Source organism: Lethenteron reissneri, chromosome 58, assembly GCF_015708825.2.
Source record: "Lethenteron reissneri isolate LAM-NWPU_2019-01 chromosome 58, ASM1570882v1, whole genome shotgun sequence".
Lineage (NCBI taxonomy): Eukaryota > Metazoa > Chordata > Hyperoartia > Petromyzontiformes > Petromyzontidae > Lethenteron > Lethenteron reissneri.
In genome coordinates this window covers 3,532,915-3,552,972 of record NC_083836.1, presented here as the reverse complement: position 1 = coordinate 3,552,972, position 20,058 = coordinate 3,532,915, and the positions used below count along the sequence as shown (strand labels likewise).

Here is a 20,058-nt window from a genome sequence, read left to right as displayed (position 1 = left end):
ACACAAACACGTAGACAAAAAAAATATGCGTTTGTCCCCGTATTGAAACGGCTGTACGCCTTATGGACCTGACAACTCAATTTCCCTGCACAAGAGAACCACGGGGTAAGCCGTGTGTGGGCTGGCGGGTGTGAGAAAGTGTCTCTCGACGATGATGCATACATTATCGGAGTTATGTTTGTTGTTTGCATTACGACCGCAGGTATTGTGGTCTATGCAAACATGACTCCTTGTAAAAAAGGTGTCAGTTTTATTGCCAGATAGAAGGGTAAAAAACCAATTATCATATTTTTTACTGGTAAATGAGGTTCCAATGGTGTAAATGCTTACCCCGAGCTCTCATACTCTGATGGTGCATTGTCTTTGAGTTGTGCGCCTTTTGGCGTCATCTGGTCCAACCCCATGTGAGACTAGGCTCTAAGGAAAGCTGTCTCGGGTGTGGACCAATCAACTTCAAGGACAGTGCATACATTATCAGAGTTATGTTTTTTGTTTGCATTACGACCGCAGGTATTGTGGTCTATGCAAACATGACTCCTTGTAAAAAAGGTGTCAGTTTTATTGCCAGATAGAAGGGTAAAAAACCAATTATCATATTTTTTACTGGTAAATGAGGTTCCAATGGTGTAAATGCTTACCCCGAGCTCTCATACTCTGATGGTGCATTGTCTTTGAGTTTTGCGCCTTTTGGCGTCATTTGGTCCAACCCATGTGAGACTAGGCTCTTTGGTCCACACCCGAGACAGCTTTCCTATCAACTTCAAGGACAGTGCATACATTATCAGAGTTATGTTTTTGTTTGCATTATGACTGCAGGTATTGTGGTCTATGCAAACATGACTCCTTGTAAAAAAGGTGTCAGTTTTGTTGCCAGATAGAAGGGTAAAAAAACAATTATATTTTTTACTGGCAAATGATGTTCCAATGACGATGATGAGACACTTTTGCCTTGCAGAGCACCAACTCCAGGCTGCCGAGTCGGGATATGGCTCGGGTGCATCTACCCGCTCTTCGTCGCCAACGCAAGAAATGTCGAGTAAGCACAAAACCTCCAACGTACGGGGGGGGGGGGGGGGGCCTGCGATACCGCTGCAGTGTCCGTTGTCGCGTGCGACGGTCTCTCATCGTGGGTTGCCCTTGGCTTCGTGGTGAAGCGAATTACAAGACTTGTGATAGTCCCAATGTCGGCCATGGCTGGGTGGGGGATATACAGAGGGCATAGCTGGGTGGGTCATACAGAGGGCATGGCTGGGTGGGGTATACAGAGGGCATGGCTGGGTGGGGTATACAGAGGGCATGGCTGGGTGGGTCATACAGAGGGCATGGCTGGGTGGGGTATACAGAGGGCATGGCTGGGTGGGATATACAGAGGGCATGGCTGGGTGGGATATACAGAGGGCATGGCTGGGTGGGATGTACAGAGGGCATTGCTGGGTGGGTCATACAGAGGGCATGGCTGGGTGGATCATACAGAGGGTATGGCTGGGTTTGTCACGATTCGCTGAAATTGGCCACACAGCGGAGCTCATGAGCAGACTATTGGCATTTCTCTGTATATTACGATGAGGGCTTGTGAATTTCTTGACCATGTATATTTGCCGTCTTGTGTTTTCTCAGCTTCCAGTGCGAGGGAATCTCAGCGAAGAAGCCATAGGGTCTTTCAGGCGCAAATCTCCAATATGACCGTGGAAAGTAAGTGACATCCAAAGTTCGTTTTCGCATTCAAAGTCTCTTTGCACGGTGCTGCACACTGTAATCATTATAATAATCAGCCACGATCAATTAAAGTTCGATCCTGATAAGTAAATTGATACTAGATGGGGCCTTTTTTTCCAGTTTCAAAGTATGATGGTGCATTGTGGCCAGGTCGCTTCTGAAAAAAGAGCTATTCAGTAAAACTTAGTGAGGCCTTACCTGGTAAAATAAAAAGTCTTGTTTTTACTTTATGTCAGTGGGCAAAGCGTTTACAATGAGATTCTCATGTTCTTATTCTTAGGTTTTTTTCGGTAAAGTCACGTAGGTAAAAAATTTAAATTAATAAAAGTAAAATAAAAAAAAAATTAAAAATAAAAAGAGGCAACGAACAGGTTTGGGTGGTTTCACGGTGATGGGCGAGCGGAGGTAAAGATGCAATTTTATTTCATGGAACTTGTATTTCCGTTTAAGAAACGTTTGGAGAACTATGACACATGGACCACGTGGGTTGGAAAACGTGAAAGTTGTACCTGCATCAAACTCCCAACGCCAGTCGATACCGTCACTGTACTGGGAATTTATTTAAAGATTGTCCGAGGTAGCAGTGGTCGTAATAGTGACAATAACAGTGAAATGTTATTATTCTTTGTTTTTTTCGGTAAAGTCACATAGGTAAAAAATTAAAATAAATTAAATCACGACGTTTTGGGCGCACCACAAGCGTCCTTCTTCAGGTGGGGACAACTTAGCGACGCTTAAGTGTGTCTCAGAGGTGGCTGTGACGAGTAATTATATAGTCATGGGGGGAGGGGGCATGGTGAGTGTGGGGGCGGGTGGTGTGGACTGGGAGGTAGCGTTGTGTACCCCGAGCAACGATTGGAGTTCAAACTGAGGCTTTGTAATGTAGATGGTGGAAGTAGATAAGCCGCCTTTTGTTATGCTGCCGGGTAAATTAGTAACGCATAGAGTTCAAAACAACGTGTGGTAATGTGGGGTAACAGACTGGGAGTATGGATATGTTTATAAAATTTAATCTAAACTAGATGTCTAGCAGTAAACTGCACGGCAGCTAAACTTCAAATCTAGAGTGAAATGTTGATTCTGCAAACCTATAAATGTTGTGGCTTTGCTCTGCAACACATCGGTGTGCTGTCCTCGTAACGAATTGGCATGTTCAGTTTACTTGGCAAACCTTACTCATTGGCTGTGTCGGGTGGTGGCGGCGGGTTTACGGACACATTTATATATTTACGCGATCTAACCCAAAAAACACCTGTATTTATGGCTGCCAATTCTTCCCTGCAGAAAAATACCGGCAAGGATCGCAGCAGATGTGGCAGACTCCTTCGCGCTCGAACAGCACCACCAGCCCCTACTGCGTCGAGATGAGTGAGTCGCGCGGAGTCGGTGTGCGTCCCGCACTTCCGGTTAGAGTGGTTGGCTACGTACGGTGCGAAAGAAGTTCAACATACATAAGACCAGCCGCCAAGACCACGTTCTCAATCTGCCGCGCGTGGCAACACGACTTCCCCGGGCTTGCCACCCTTTAACCGTGGGCCGTGGTCTTCTGGGACGGCCAAATCCCCCTTCCCTTCCCCCTCCCCTCTGTGTGTTGTACCGCACCAGGTCACCTGGTCCATTTGCAGCAGGCGAACGGATCGTGGGAGAGTTTGGAGCAACTGGCGGTCGCGCTCCAGATCCCGATCAAAACCCTTCAGAGTGAGGCTCCGCAGGTGAGGGCCTCAGGCGGTTTCGTTCGTCCCCCCGCCCACTGGGAGAACGGGCAGCGTCGCGAGCAAAGCCCCCGCACGCCCAAAGAGCTGGAGAAGCATAAAGCTTGAGAAGTGATTGATTGCAGCCGGGGCAATTGGCTGAAACAAAAATAGCGGGCGGGGGGGGGGGGGGGAGGCCGGGGGGGGCGGGTTAAATGTCTCGACCTGCGTTCCCGTGTCTGCCGCTGGATGGGGGGTGATGGACGGGGCTTTGTGGCGTCATCGGTGATATGAGCTGCGTCACACTAGGTATGGCTCGTCGTCCCCAACGCAGCAGGGGGTAGGGGTCGTCCCCAACGGAACAGGGGGTAGGGGCGGCCCTTACACAGAAGGGGGTAGTGTCTTCTTGGTTCTTTCGGTAAAGTCACGTAGAAGGGAAATAATAAAATAATAAAAATAAAACATAATAAAATTATTCTCACGACGTTTCGGCCACAACGCAAGCAGCCATCCTCAGGTGAAGAACAGGTCTGTCGGAAAGACTTTAAATCGACATTTAAGGGGGTAGTGGTCAGCCCCAACGCAACAGGGGGTAGGAGTCGGCCCCAATGCAGCAGGGGGTAGGATCGTTCCCAACACAGCAGGTGGTGGTAGGAGCTTGCCCCAACGCAGCTTTATAGCTCATCGTATTTCTCCAGTAAAATTAAATATTCTGATTCGGCCCACGCCCGGGTGGTGTTGTGCGTGAGCAGGACATGGCGAGCGAGGTGTGGGCCACGGTGCTGGCGCTGGTGTGGCTGCAGTACCGCGCTGCCGAGCAAAAGCTGGAGTGGGATCTGCTCTCCAGGAAGGCTTCGCTGTGGCTCGGCCTGCAAGGTAATCAATTCTAGATTTGAAGTTTTCGTGAGTGCAAAGATCCACGTATCACAAGATGCTTATCTATCGGCTTTATTCAGCCAATCCCCTACCCTGCCCAACTCCCCCCCCCCCACGATGCCACGTGCTCTCTCTCCCTCCTCGGCCACTTGGCTGCTCCCCCCTCGAGTATCCCATATAAACATGCGTCTCAGAAATAGCTCTCTTCATACGCAGCAGTCGTTTTGGTGGAGCGGCTACCTGATGGCGGAGGCTCGTGTTGCCTTCGAAACGTCGTGATTTGTTTTAATTTAGTTGTTTTCATTGTAATTTATTTAGTTTTTTACCTACGTGACTTTACCGAAAAGAACACAGAGCAAGGTAATTGTGAATCGGTGGTGAGGGGCGGCGTCCGTGTGGTGCGCGCGCACGCAAACCGTTGAGGCTCGCTCTGGAATGATCACCCTCGCTCAGAGGTCGCAAACGGGTTTTGATTCCTTACCCGTACCCGTACCCGGCCGCACCATGGTCGCAAACGGGTACCCGTACCCGTACCCGGCCGGGTACGGGTAGCCGGGTATCGGGTAGGGTACGGGTATCGGGTACCCGGTTGCGACCTCTGCCCTCGCTCCACGTTGGCCACATTTAAGTCGCTTCCTCGACTAAACTACAGCAATCTCTGGATTTTCCGCGTGTGGTTCATCCGATTTTGCGCATTGATCGCGTACCTGAGATTTTGACGTAAATTAACAACTCGTGGATTTTCCCTTAAGCCCAAATTAAGAATCTGTAAGTAGTTATACGACATTGTTATTGTTGGAAATGTGTATTACAAGGCACGTGTTTTAAACCAAACAAAAATATGTTAGCTCCGGTTAATCCGAAATCCACGTGATCGCCTCTACAGTACAGTGGTTGCCAGATCTTTACAACAGTGGGCGGAGTTTGATTGACGTTGATCGGCGTGGCTCTGCTATCATCCACTTAGTGGGCCCAGTCTTCTGTACGGGAGCAGGAAAGTGTTATCACGGAGCAACTCCAATTTCTTAACTTAAACAACACATTGTCCTGCGGAGGGAGCTGGTAGGAACGTTGGGTTGCTCGGTCAATGGCCAGGGTCAACGGCGGCGTGGTGTATTCCGTAAATGTGCCCGATTTTGGGCATCGGCTCCAGTTGAGAAACAACGGCGGGGCAACTGCTGACGATGGCCACCGATTTGATTTTTTTTGTTGTTTCAGGAATCGACATCGCCGCCGCAGTCGAGGCCGCCAACAAGGCCCTCGGCTCGTCCGTCAAGCCCTCGGACATTTGCGTGGCGAGAAACTCGTCGATGCAGTGAGGAGATCCTCTGAGGCTTTTTCAGTAAAGTCACATAGGTAAAAAATTAATTTAATAGAAGTAATAATAGAAATAAAATAATAAATCACGACGTTTCGGAGGCAACACAAGCTTCCGTCTTCAGGTGGAACCGTGAAACCTGAAGACGGAAGCTTGTGTTGCCTCCGAAATGTCGTGATTTATTATTTTATTTCTATTATTACTTCTATAAATTTATTTTTTTATTTTTACCTACGTGACTTTACCGAAAAAGCCCAAGAGTATGATCCTTGCAGTCACGAAAGCTTCACATTTAGAATCACTGAGGAGATCTCGGCTCGCAAATGACTTGGCCAACATTCGCAGTTCGCGTGGGCACAACGCCAGTGTACTGTAAGATCTAGTTGTCATGCTCTGCTGTGTTTTTTGCCATGGTACCAAATGTTTTGTTTATTTTTAAGCAACGCATACGATGTGTGTTGTGGGATGGTTGGTGAGGGGTGGGGGGGGGTGTTGGGCGGGTGTGGGGGGGGGAGGTGTTGAGACCCCTGTAAACTGGAAATGGCACTCTCAGCGCTGAGAAATGTCATGGCGGGAAGACTCGAGACAACGTTTATGGGACGTCCCCACGCTGACAATGAGGCGCTTCGTTGAGCTCTCGTTTGTGATCGGGGTTGCACGTCAACCCCCTCCGTCCGGGATTCGATTAAACTGAGAAGCACTTTTTCTATCCCACCCCTACCCCACCCCACCCCTCCCTCGCCATGAGAATATGGAATTTCCCCCAATTGGCTGAGCAGCGAGGTTTGTAAAGTTTAAAGGGGAGCACGACCTCGATTGGAAAACTAATTTCTTCAGAACTGCTTCTTGTGTTTAGGTTGTTGACGTCTCCCCCGCACCTCCGATTTTAGCACGGTTGTCTCCGTACGACGTAAAATTATTTAGACATCGTACATAGTCCCAGTTGAGTCGAATGCTGTGCAGTCACTCCTGTAGCATTCCATTGTGCATTCCCCCCCTCTGAATCGGATTGTGATTTTAGGGTGTGTATTTTTTTTTTAACATTGCTTCTTGTAACAAATACAATATAAAAAACACAAAAAAATTACATTATAAGCTGTAAGTGATCTCAAGTTAATGTCACGGAAGGCCAAATTTAAGCCATCGGAGGGAGGGGAGGGGGAGGGAGGAGATGGAGGGGATTACGTGGGGCGCCCTACCCCTGAATTAGCCCATAAATCTGTGGGCACGCCGTTCGTAACATTTTTACCTCTTCAGTAAGTGGTTATAAAAAAACAAAAACTTTTCTTGTTACATTTCAAAGTGATCCCCTGCACAGTGAGGAATTTCACTACAGGTTCACTGCTGCTGTAGTTGATCGATGTTGCTAGTTTTAACTCCTGTGCATCGGATGGGGCCCGTATTGGCATCTCGGCAAGTGTTGCTCGACCATCCGATGTTTATCTTCTTGGTTCTTTCGGTAAAGTCACGTAGAAGGGAAATAATAAAATAATAAAACATAATTTAATAATTCTCACGACGTTTCGGTCACAACGCAAGCAGCCGTCCTTGCGTTGTGGCCGAAACGTCGTGAGAATTATTTAATGTTTTATTTTTATTATTTTATTATTTCCCTTCTACGTGACTTTACCGAAAGAACCAAGAAGATTAATCCCTGCAGTCACAAAAGCTTTAAATCGAAATTTATCCGATGTTCAGTTTTTCGATTTCAAGCTTTCCCGACTGCAGGGATTTATCTTCTTGGTTCTTTCGGTAAAGTCACGTAGAAGGGAAATAATAAAGTAATACAAATATAAAACAAACAAAAAATTCTCACGACGTTTCGACTGCAACACAAGCAATCATCATCAGGTGTGAAATCCACAGCAAGAAAATTTTAAATAAGTGGCGGTTTTTCCTAACGTCAGCACCACAGACAGCGATTTGGCAGTTGGCCAGATGGACGAATCCATCTATTGTTTAATATTTGTATTATTTGATCATTTCCCTTCTACGTGACTTTACCGAAAGAACCAAGAATATGAATCCGATGTTCAGTTGAAATTTACCGATGGCACCTTGCTCAACGATATTAGCCCGGTTTGGCTACGTACGGCGCGAAAGAAGTTCTAATGTACGTACGTGTGAAATACAGAAGTTACCATTTAAAATAATTGCGTTTTAGTTTGCTGCGTCAGAATGTGAATCTGGTCCTGCGAGTTTATGGCTCCGTTTGTTTCTTCTATAATTGCATTTCATTAAACTCATCTGCAGCAAATGGGTTCTTTTTCCCCGTCTTCATTCAGTTGCGCGTTTCCTCGCCTACTCTGTGTTAGATCACGGGACCTTTTTGCCACCAGCAAAGTATGAAAAATAACAACTGGTTTGACCTTTTATGCCAATAAAACAGGAGTGTTAAGATGAAACATAATAAAAAAATTCTCACGACGTTTCGGCCACAACGCAAGCAGCTGTCCTCAGGTGAAGAACAGGTCTGTCGGGAAGACAGCGTCTGAATGCGCTGTCTTTCCGACAGAACTGTTCTTCACCTTAGGACGGCTGCTTGCGTTGTGGCCGAAACGTCGTGAGAATTGTATTTTATTATGTTTTATTTTTATTATTTTATTATTTCCCTTCTACGTGACTTTACCGAAAGAACCAAGGAGATGAATCCGTGCAGTCACGAAAGCTTTAAATCGAAATATAGTGTTAAGATGCTCAAACGTTACGCTCTCAGCCAATCAAACCTTCCTCACCCGCTGCTGCTAACGTCGATTTCGATTCGCCGAGCGAGGGAGAACATCGCGAGCATCTGGATTGAGTCTTGGGCTCGCTCCACCTTAAACCCTTTTTTGCAAGGAATCAAGTCTGCATTAACCACTCCTGGTAAAACATGCAATTGCATTTGCACTGTTCACTTGAAGGCGTTCCCTGGTCTCACACTGGTGAGACGAGGCTATCAAGAAGGCTGCTGTCGCCGGTGTAGGCCAATCCGTTTCAAAGGCAATGCATATGAAGAGGAGTCGGAGAATCATTCAATCACTTCTTTATTTCTCCAACGCACAGCAACGCTCGTTCCAAAACCAACCCCACTACGCGTCCCACAGCCCCTTTTTAAATCCTTTATATTAAGTTCGCTTGCTTGCGCGCTTACGACCGTGCAAATCTTTCGGTCGTTTTTTATTTAAATCCTTTATATTAAGTTTGCTTGCTTGCTTGCGCGCTTACGACCGTGCAAATCTTTCGGTCGTTTTTTAACCCACTTCCCGTGATCCAATCGAGCTGACATTTTTTTTAGGACAAAAATTATATTTAATTACCAATTGCTTAATGGTGGCAGACAATCATCTGACCCATAGGTGGCAGCCATCTCAAACCAGAGGACGAGAGGACTCTAGCCGCCACGCATATAAAGGATTTATAGTGAAAAACTTTGTTTTTACGGGTTATACTTTTTAACCTCTCCATCTCCGCCCTCGCTCCCAATTCCTGTTCATGTCTGGCACGCCTCTGGACCCGGTGACGTTCACTGCCCTTTAACCCCTGACCCCCATCCAGCGTATTGCCGCGCGTGTGATTTGGTGCATGTTGTCGTGAAAGCGGAGATGTCGCAGATCCCTTACACGTGCATTATCAGAGCATGTTTGTTTACATGTTCAACACAAGTGCCGTGAGTGGTTAATGCAGACTTGATTCCTTGCGCAAAGGTATTTAACTGGTGTTTGAACATCTGAACACCTCCTGTTATATCTTGACTTAAAGATTTCTTGACTGCAGGCATTCATATTCTTGGGTCTTTCGGTAAAGAATATGAATCCCTGCAGTCACGAAAGCTTTGAGTGAAGATTTAACCGCCTCGACGGGGAGGCTTTCCACGCAACTATTAGATCTTTTAACAAATCTTCGAGACAATAATGATCACCCGATCGAGTCGCTCACATTTCGGTAGAGATGTCGCGACACCAAGGTAATGCCCGATCGCCTTTACGCTCACATCTGCTGCTGTCACTTCTCCCAATGCTCAACGGATTTTGTTCAAGGGCTGGCCAAGCCCTGATCTCGGAGAGAATAAGATTGCTCCTTGAACCTTTATACGTGACTTTACCGAAAGACCCAAGAATATGACCTCCGGTTAAATTGTCAGATTCTTGTATTGTTAGTTTCTTGGAATTTGTACATATCGGTAAAAAAATTAGGAACATGTTTAAGTTCGTACATTTGGGTCATCTTTCAGCGTGGACAAGTCATCATAGCCGTCAACCCACACGGTTTACCCCGTATTCTTGTACAGGGAAATTGAGAGTTTAGGTCCATACGGCGTACAGCCGTTTCAATACGGGCAAAAAAAAATTAACCCGTAAAAACAAAGTTTTTCACTCTAAATCCTTTATATGCGTGGCGGCTAGAGTCCTCTCGTCCTCTGGCTTGAGATGGCTGCCACCTATGGGTCAGATGATTGTCTGCCAGCATTAAGCAATTGGTAATTAAATATTAAAAAATGTTTCCCTAAACAGTGTAAAATTTTGGAAAAAAAATTTCACGAAAATTAATTGTCACGCACAACGAGTCTGTGGAAAATGTCAGCTCGATTGGATCACGGGAAGTGGGTTAAACAAGTATAACCCGTAAAAACAAAGTTTTTCACTATAAATACTTTATATGCGTGGCGGCTAGAGTCCTCTCGTCCTCTGGCTTGAGATGGCTGCCACCTATGGGTTAGATGATTGTCTGCCAGTATTAAGCAATTGGTAATTAAATATTACATTTGTTTTCCCTAAACAGTGTAAAATTTTGGGAAAATTTTTTTACGAACATTAATTGTCTCGCACAACGAGTCTGTGTGTAAAATGTCAGCTCGATTGGATCACGGGAAGTGGGTTAAAAAACGACCGAAAGATTTGCACGGTCGTAAGCAAGCAAGCAAGCACGCAAACACGCAAGCAAGCAAGCAAGCGAACTTAATATAAAGGATTTAAAAATAGGGAACATGTTAAAGTTCGTACATTTGGGTCATTTTTCAGCATGGACAAGTCATCATAGCCGTCAACCCACACGGTTTACCCCGTATTCTTGTACAGGGAAATTGAGTTTTCTGGTCCATACGGCGTACAGACGTTTCAATACGGGCAAAAAGAAGTGTCGATTTGTTTGTGTTTCTCCCTTGTGATGGAACTTTGTAGGATGAACGTTGATATTTATAAGGGGGCACGGGGTGACCAATAAGGTCTGAATTGGTGTGTAATAAGGTAGGGCACTTGATGCAGCAAATCTGGCTGTGACGGTCCCACCTGATGACGGAGACTTGTGTTGCCTCCGAAACGTCGTGATTTATTATTTTATTTTTATTAATTTTAATTTCATTTTTTACCTACGTGACTTTATCGAAATAACTAAGAGTATGAATCCTTGCAGTCATGAAAGCTTCAAATCTAGAATACTGATAAGGGGTTATCAGGTATGAGCCACCTTGTGTATTTGTTTGAAAATAATATCGACTGCGTTCAATGAGATTTTACAACTACTCGCACATCCAGTGACACCGCCGATTTGACGTCTCCTCCCACATTCTGCGTCGTTTCGCAACGACGTCGCCGCTGTGTTGTGAACACCGCCGCTACCCCGTGAGCCGTCGTCTCAACCCCCACGCTCACGTCGCAGACAGCATCGTCCGTCCGTCCGTCCTCGTCCGTCGTCTCTCAAGCCTTCGCCTCCACCAGCACCACCCACCACCAGCACCACTACCAGCCACCCAGCACCCACCCACTACCAGCCACCCAGCACCCACCCACCAGCACCCACTACCAGCCACCCAGCACCCACCCACCAGCACCCACTACCAGCCTGCACCACTCACCACCCACCCAGCACCGTCCCAGCACCAGCACCACCCACCAGCACCTCTCACCACCCACCCACTACCACCCAGCACCACTCCCCACCATCACCACCCACCAGCACCACTCCCCACCAGCACCCACCAGCACCAACCAGCACCACCACCCACCAGCACCACTCACCAGCCACCAGCACCACCCACCAGCACCCACTACCAGCCAACACCCACCCACCACCAGCACCACTCACCACCAGCACCCACCCACCCACCAGCAGCATCACCCACCAGCAGCACCACCCACCACTACCCTGTAAACCGCGTTGACGTTTCGATATTCTTCGTCGCACCTCCTCCCCCCGTCCCCATGTAACCCCGGGGTGGGGGGGGTATGACTTGTACACGTGCTCGATTCCACAGCGGCACACTTGGGCGTCAACGTAGCGAATTAAAGGTATCTAAAAACACACAACCGTGTAGTGACTTTTACTGTTCAATATTTGAGCAGACGGTGGTTCCGCACGGTGGCTTTTAAATGGTTTTTCGTAGGTGCGGTTGAGGTGTCGGCGTGTCATTATCCTGACGTCAAGCAACGGCCGACGTTAGAATGGTTATTTATCTGCGTTGCAACATCACGGTAAGGTCACCCGTCCGACCAAAACGCGACCATTCGGGCAGCCGCCTCGCTGTGCAGGCTTTCCCCAGGGTGCTGGTGGCCGTGTCGGAGCCAAGGTCGACATTAATTCTAGATTTGAAGCTTTCGCGACTGCAAGGATTCATACTCTTAGGTTTTTTCGGCAAAGTCACGTTGGTAAAAAATAAAATTAAAAGTTAATCAAGGTGGACACCCCAAGAAATCGTTTTGCTTCACGTCACCGGCAGAAAGGAAAAAAAAAATTTCGTCTCCACCAGAGGGATCACATCCCGAGATGTATCCGGCCGCCACTCCAACCTTACCGGCCGACTGTCTCGGAAGAGGTCCGAGTGTGCACCCACGCTTGTTGTGCTCCACAACGGGGTCTGGAGATGGGGTACAGCGTGCACTGCCGTCCCGACTGCTGCTCCACGAGAGGGAGGCTTCCCCTGATACCGGGCGTCGTGCACCCCGAGGCCCGTCACGTGGGTGAAGAGGACCTGCAGCTACACACTATTAACATTCCTTCCCTTTTCGATTTAAAGCTTTCGTGGCTGCAGGGATTCATCTTCTTGGTTCTTTCGGTAAAGTCACGTAGAAGGGAAGTAATAAAATAATAAAACATAATAAAATAATTCTCACGACGTTTCGGCTACAACGCAAGCACCTGAAGACGGCTGCTTGCGTTGTAGCCGAAACGTCGTGAGAATTATATTATTATGTTTTATTTTTATTATTTTATTACTTCCCTTCTACGTGACTTTACCGAAAGAACCAAGAAGATGAATCCCTGCAGTCACGAAAGCTTTAAATCGAAATTTTTAGTTTTATTTCTACCCGACGTGACTTTACCGAAAGAACCAAAGAGTGTGGAGATTCGGACTGGAGGGCATCGTCGGCTAAGATCACGCACGGAGCTCCTGGAGCTCTTCGCTGAGAGTGACCCCGAACTGGGAGTACAGCAGCAGCAGCAGCTCCTTCAACCCCCTCTCCCGCCGCTGCCGTGTAGAGGTAGAAAGCACTCGTGGGTACGGTACACAACGTTTACTGTTGTAAATAATGATGTTTATTTACTAAAAATAATGTTTACCATCCGTTGTTATTATAAGCGCTATTACCGACACCCCAATGAAGCCATCGCGTGTTGCTCGTGCGAAGGAGCGCTCTCGGGAACGCAACCCTATGAAAGCAATGGTATAACGACCCCCGTTTAGCGCCGTTTCGATTAGCGCTGCTCGCTTCCCCAGCAACGCATCTTGAGAGCGCTGCAGCGAGGTCTTCCTGTGATGATTTCAACTCGTAGCGTGCAAGTCACTCGCTCTCGTAAAAGACGACTCTGAGAGCGAGAGAGGACGACTCTGAGAGAAAGACAGGACGACTCGGGGAGATAGAGGACGACTCAAGAGAGAGAGAGAGGACGACTCGAGAGAGAGGACGACTCAGGGAGAGAGGATAACTCGGAGAGAGGATGACTAAGAGGACGACTCAGAGGATGACTCAGAGAGGACGACAGAGAGAGAGGACGACTCGAGAGAGGACGACTCAGGGAGAGAGGACGACTCGAGAGAGAGGATGACTCAGAGGATGACTCAGAGGATGACTCAGAGGATGACTCAGAGAGGACGACAGAGAGAGAGGACGACTCGAGAGAGAGGACGACTCAGGGAGATAGGACGACTCGAGAGAGAGGATGACTCGGAGGATGACTCAGAGGATGACTCAGACAGGACGACAGAAAGAGAGGACGACTCGAGAGAGAGGATAACTCAGAGAGAGGATGACTCAGAGAGGACGACAGAGAGAAAGAGAGAGGATGACTCGGTGGGGGGGGGGAGGAGGAGAATGGATGACTCGGAGGCACCAGGAGGAGGAACCACAGGTGATTGGGAAGGTAGCAGCAGCAGCACGGGGTGACGAGGAGCCGTGCCCGCGTCCACCACCACCACCGAGTCACCCCGCGCCCCTAACGGCCGCGTCTGCGGCTTCTGCAGCCTGGCGGCCCGGCGGGTGGGAGAGTGGCTCGCAACAATCGGAAAGCCTGGAAGTTCAAATCCTCATTGGAGGTTGACTCGGCCCATCATCATCCCAGCATAGTCGATAAAGTAGATAGCGCAGAGTTGGGAAAGTCAGTAGCAGCTTGTCCTCTGGTTAGATTCATCCGCCGCGCCTCCGATTGGCAAGGTTGGCTACGTACGGTGCGAAATAAGTTCAACGTACAACCGGACATCCCCGCCACAGCAATGTGGAACTTCCCTCGCTTATGCTAGCTCCGCAGGGCCGTGACATGATGGGCACCGATGCTTCGGTGCCGCTCGTTCGAGCAGGAAATCGCCTCTTGTTTTTGTATCCACATTCGCCCCAGGCGATTGCGCCGGTCCACCGCCACCCCCCACCGCCGCCGACACTCAGGAGCAGGAGCAGCGCCCGCGCTGGCGCTTCCCCGCACCGTCCAGGTGAACCGTGCCACACGGATCGCGACGCCGCGGCACGAGCATCTCGAAGACGCCCTCGAACGCCTCGTCCACGCCGCGGCCGCTCTTGGCGCTCGCCACGAAGCAGGCCCGCTCCGCCGCCGGCATCGCCGGCCGCCGCGTCCCGGCGGCACCGGCGGCGCTCCCCGCCACGGTGTCGCGGTAGCGGAGGATGCGGCCGTAAAACTCGCGAGCGTCCTCCTCCGTCACTTCCCGTGGGCGCGATTCCGTCTCCTCCCCGTCCGCCGCCGGCGCCCCGAGGCGGCTCTCGTCGCTCCGGGGCGGCGGCGGCAGGAGGTCGGCCTTGTTGCCGACGAGAGCGAAGATGCAGTCGGCGTCGGCCGAGTCGGCCAGGCCCAGGAAACGCTCCTCGAGTGCGGCGAAGGTGGCGCGGCTCGTCACGTCGTACACCAGCAGCACGGCGCGCGCCCCGCGGCAGAACATGGAGCCCAGCCCGTGGAACCGCTCATTGCCTGCGGGGTCGGGGTGTCACGGTGGGGTCGGGGTGAGGTCGCGGTGGGGTCAGGGTGGGGTCGCAGTGGTGTCAGGGTAGGGTCACAGTGGGGTTATGGGGGGTCAGGGTGGGGTTACAGTGGGGTCAGGGTAGGGTTACAGTGGGGTTATGGGAGGTCAGGGTGGGGTTACAGTGGGGTTATGGGAGGTCAGGGTGGGGTTACAGTGGGGTTATGGGAGGTCAGGGTGGGGTTACAGTGGGGTTATGGGAGGTCAGGGTGGGGTTACAGTGGGGTTATGGGAGGTCAGGGTGGGTCACCATGGGGACAGGGTGGGGTCACCATGGGGTCAAGTTAGGGTCACATTGGGGTCAGGTTGGGGGCAGAACGGGGTTAGTGAGGGGTCACGGCAGGGTTCAATGTGGGGAGGAGGAAGAGGAGGTGCGGGTTCACCGAGGTTGTGGAGATAACGCTGCACAGGCCCCGGGCGTGTCCGAGCAGAACAGCGGGGAGACCAAAGTGCAGACAGGGAGGGAGTCGGGAACAAACTCCAAGCGAACGTTGCGCAACGGGCAGTTGTTGTTTCTTATCCAAACAAGCGCTGCACTGCACCAAGTCGACTCACCACGTGCTCGCTGGATCCCCCGGGTCACGTGGATGGGGCAGCCGAGTCAAACTGAAACGCGCCGATTCCTCTCTTTGGGCCAGGGCACAGAGCCTGCTGCTGGTGATGGTGGTGGGGATGATGGTGATGGTGGTGGTGATGGTGGTGATGGTGGTGATGGTGGTGGTGGTGATGGTGGTGCTGGTGGTGATGGTGGTGGTGATGGTGGTGATGGTGGTGGTGATGGTGGTGATGGTGGTGATGGTGGTGGTGATGGTGGTGATGGTGGTGATGGTGGTGGTGATGGTGGTGATGGTGGTGATGGTGGTGGTGGTGATGGTGGTGCTGGTGGTGATGGTGGTGGTGATGGTGGTGATGGTGGTGGTGATGGTGGTGATGGTGGAGGTGGTGGTGGTGATGGTGGTGGTGATGGAGGTGATGGTGGTGGTGATGGTGGTGATGGTGGAGGTGATGGTGGTGACGGTGGAGGTGATGATGGTGATGGTGGAGGTGATGGTGGTGATGGTAGAGGTGATGGTGGTGATGGTGGTGGTGATGGTGGTGATGGTGGAGGGGCGGTGTAGCGGTTAGCGCTACGCCGCGCTACGAACCCGGCGACCCGAGTTCGATTCCCGCCCACGGCCAACGACGTCGGTGACGATTATCTGAAACGGTCCTGGGCCCCTCCCCTAGGTCGACTCAGCCTCAATAATGAGTAGCCGGTGGCGATGTGTGTAAACATCGGCACCGGGGAGACAAAGGCGGCCCACCCCCCTCGTGTGCCGTGCCGGCCATCAATAGGTGCCACTCGCGAACAGCACTTGCCCCGACAGTCCGTTACAGGCTACACGGGGGATCTTTGTCTTTTGGTGGTGGAAGTGGGAGGAGTCTGTCCACCCTCGCCCGTGACCCCGTCATAAAAAAAAACGAGCAAACGAAATAAATGTTTTTTAGTTGTCACTGCATGCGTTTGGATGACCATTCTAGATTTGAAGCTTTCGTGACTGCAAGGATTCATATTCTTAGGTTTTTTCGGTAAAGTCACGTAGGTCAAAATTTTAAATTAAAAATAATAAAAGTAAAATAAAAAAATCAAGCAATCTTGCTGTGACGGTTCCACCTGAAGACGGAGGCTTGTTTTGCCTCCGAAACGTCGTGATTTTATTTTTTATTTTATTTTACTTTTATTATTTTTAATTTTAATTTTTTACCTACGTGACTTTACCGAAAAACCTAAGAATATGAATCCTTGCAGTCACGAATTATTTTTTATTTTTATTTTTTACCGACGTGACTTTACTGAAAAAAACCTAAGAATTTGGTTGACCAATTTACCTTTTTTCTTGTGCTTCGTACTACTATAGTACGTTAGTTATCGTTTGTTGTCGTAGCGTTCTTACCCGCCACCTGAACGGCCATCTGTGCAAAGGAGCTGGATAGTTAATCGGATTCCTGCGGTATAATAAAATGTTATGATTATGGTGAAAAAAAATATCTCATTCTGTGGCTAGAAGGTGGAGATTCCACATTCTCATGGTGGTGGACAGTCTCTCCGCAGGCTAGCCACTGTTGACTTCCCACAGGGGTCTGGACCCTGTAACCCTGGCAAGGAGGACGGATCGTCAACCGTTGCGCGGAATTGAAGGTTGCGCTGATCACAGAACTCTCAGTCGATTTAAATGAAACTAAACAACTTTTTTTTTAAATTTCATCAGGTGAAGGCCCACTGAGCTATACAGCTATTCTTCAGAAGCGACCTGGTCACCATGAATGATAGCTCGCCTAAGTGGCTTGTCAGCACGTGGAAATGTACACCAGCCAAACACTCTAAACACGTGACGTTGATTCTGGAATGTGAAGGGAAAAAAACCGTAAGGAACCCAGAGAAAAATCCACGCGGCCACGGGGAGAGAGAGAGAGACACGCAAAAAATACAGCAGGCATCGTCAGGGTCGGGATCGAACTCACGACCTCCTGTATACCAGGCGAGGTAGTTAACATCTCCTAGCCACCGTGATGACGATGAGAGAGAGACACACACAAAAACTCCAAATATACAGCAGCAGGCGTCAGGGTCGGGATCGAACTCACGACCTCCTGCATACCAGGCGAGGTAGTTAACATCTCATAGCCACCGTGATGATGATGAGAGAGACACACACAAAAACTCCAAATCTACAGCAGCAGGCGTCAGGGTCGGGATCGAACTCACGACCTCCTGCATACCAGGCGAGGTAGTTAACATCTCATAGCCACCGTGATGATGATGAGAGAGAGACACACACAAAAACTCCAAATCTACAGCAGCAGGCGTCAGGGTCGGGATCGAACTCACGACCTCCTGTATACCAGGCGAGGTAGTTAACATCTCATAGCCACCGTGATGATGATGAGAGAGAGACACACACAAAACTCCAAATCTACAGCAGCAGGCGTCAGGGTCGGGATCGAACTCACGACCTCCTGTATACCAGGCGAGGTAGTTCACATTTCACCATCCCCCCACCCAAGGGTGCCCCCCCTTGTCCCCCCATCCAGAGGTGCCCCCCCTTGTCCCCCCACCCAGGGATTCCCCCCCCCTTGTCCCCCCACCCAAGATGCCCCCCCGCCCCCCCAAGGTGACACGCACCTGCCGTGTCCCACAGGGCCACCGTGTGCCCGGCCCACTCCCGCATGACGAAGGCTCCCCCCACGGTGCTGATGGTGTCCTCGAAGCGTCGCTCCGTGTAGCGCCGCAGCAGCGACGTCTTGCCCACGCTCACCTCTCCCAGGAGGACCACCTTGAAGTCGGGCCGGGTGGACATCGCCCAAAGGACCCCGCGGCACCTGCGGGGGCGAGCGGCGGAGGATGACGGCGAAGGGGTCACGGCTTCGAACGGCCTGACCCAGCCTTGGCTTCGACCCCCTGACCCAGCCTCGACCCCCTGACCCAGCCTCGGCCTCGACCCCTGACCCAGCCTCGACCCCTGACCCAGCCTCAGCCTCGACCCCTGACCCAGCCTCAGCCTCGACCCCTGACCCAGCCTCGACCCCTGACCCAGCCTCGACCCCTGACCCAGCCTCAGCCTCGACCCCTGACCCAGCCTCGACCCCTGACCCAGCCTCGACCCCTGACCCAGCCTCGACCCCTGACCTAGCCTCAGCCTCGACCCCTGACCCAGCCTCGGCCTCGACCCCTGACCCAGCCTCGGCCTCGACCCCTGACCTAGCCTTGGCCTCGACCAGACTCGCGGCGAGGAGAGGACGAACTCACTACCCCGAGTCGTCGCCCCCCTACCCTCACCCACCTACCCTCACCCTCCTACCCTCACCCATCTACACTCACCCCCCTACCCTCACCCCCTACCCTCACCCCCTACCCTCACCCCCTACCCTCACCCCCCTACCCTCACCCCCTACCCTCACCCACCTACCCTCACCCCCTACCCTCACCCTCCTACCCCCACCCCCATACCCTCACCCCCCTACCCTCACCCCCTACCCTCACCCACCTACCCTCACCCACCTACCCTCACCCACCTACCCTCACCCCCTACCCTCACCCCCTACCCTCACCCCCTACCCTCACCCACCTACCCCACCCCCCTACCCTCACCCCCCTACCCTCACCCCCTACCCTCACCCACCTACCCTCACCCACCTACCCTCACCCACCTACCCTCACCCACCTACCCCACCCCCCTACCCTCACCCACCTACCCTCACCCCCCTACCCCCACCCACCTACCCCCACCCACCTACCCTCACCCCCCTACCCCCACCCACCTACCCTCACCCCCCTACCCTCACCCCCCTACCCTCACCCACCTACCCCCACCCACCTACCCTCACCCCCCTACCCTCACCCACCTACCCTCACCCCCCTACCCTCACCCCCCTACCCTCACCCACCTACCCCCACCCCCCTACCCTCACCCCCCTACCCTCACCCACCTACCCTCACCCCCCTACCCTCACCCACCTACCCTCACCCCCCTACCCTCACCCCCATACCCCCACCCACCTACCCCCACCCCCCTACCCTCACCCCCTACCCCCTACCCCCACCCCCCTACCCTCACCCCCCTACCCTCACCCCCCTACCCTCACCCACCTACCCCCACCCCCTACCCTCACCCCCTACCCCCACCCACCTACCCTCACCCCCCTACCCTCACCCCCATACCCCACCCACCTACCCCCACCCCCCTACCCTCACCCCCTACCCCCACCCCCCTACCCTCACCCCCCTACCCTCACCCCCTTACCCTCACCCACCTACCCTCACCCACCTACCCTCACCCCCCTACCCCCACCCCCCTTACCCTCACCCCCCTACCCCCACCCACCTACCCTCACCCACCTACCCTCACCCCATACCCTCACCCAGCGCCACTCACCGTATCCTCCTCCTGACCAGCACGCCGAGTCACGTGGGACAGCCACGCGCCTCTCGCGAGCGCCGCTCCCAACTCGGGCAGCAGCAGCAACAACAACAGCAGCCG

The 20,058-nt window shown here is 51.6% G+C and overlaps 2 protein-coding genes across 5 annotated transcripts in view; one reads left to right on the top strand and one right to left on the bottom strand.

Moving 5' to 3' along the window:
* The window catches only part of LOC133357487 (von Willebrand factor A domain-containing protein 5A-like), a 43,399-nt gene extending 37,740 nt beyond the window's left edge, over window positions 1-5,659 (top strand). For all 4 annotated transcript variants that reach the window (XM_061575442.1, XM_061575446.1, XM_061575444.1 and 1 more), the window contains exons 16-21: window positions 956-1,036; window positions 1,618-1,692; window positions 3,001-3,084; window positions 3,322-3,428; window positions 4,160-4,283; window positions 5,502-5,659. In XM_061575442.1, coding sequence (XP_061431426.1) covers window positions 956-1,036; window positions 1,618-1,692; window positions 3,001-3,084; window positions 3,322-3,428; window positions 4,160-4,283; window positions 5,502-5,602 — 572 coding nt within the window. In that variant the 3' untranslated portion in view covers window positions 5,603-5,659. The remainder of the gene's footprint in view (window positions 1-955; window positions 1,037-1,617; window positions 1,693-3,000; window positions 3,085-3,321; window positions 3,429-4,159; window positions 4,284-5,501) is intronic.
* A 7,264-nt stretch (window positions 5,660-12,923) lies between these two features.
* The window catches only part of LOC133357517 (ras-related protein Rab-20-like), an 8,013-nt gene continuing 878 nt past the window's right edge, over window positions 12,924-20,058 (bottom strand). The window contains exons 1-3 of the mRNA XM_061575485.1: window positions 19,954-20,058; window positions 18,204-18,400; window positions 12,924-14,991 (exon numbers count right to left, since the gene is read on the bottom strand). The exon at window positions 19,954-20,058 is cut by the window's right edge and continues 878 nt beyond it. Coding sequence (XP_061431469.1) covers window positions 14,453-14,991; window positions 18,204-18,378 — 714 coding nt within the window. The 5' untranslated portion in view covers window positions 18,379-18,400; window positions 19,954-20,058 and the 3' untranslated portion in view covers window positions 12,924-14,452. The remainder of the gene's footprint in view (window positions 14,992-18,203; window positions 18,401-19,953) is intronic.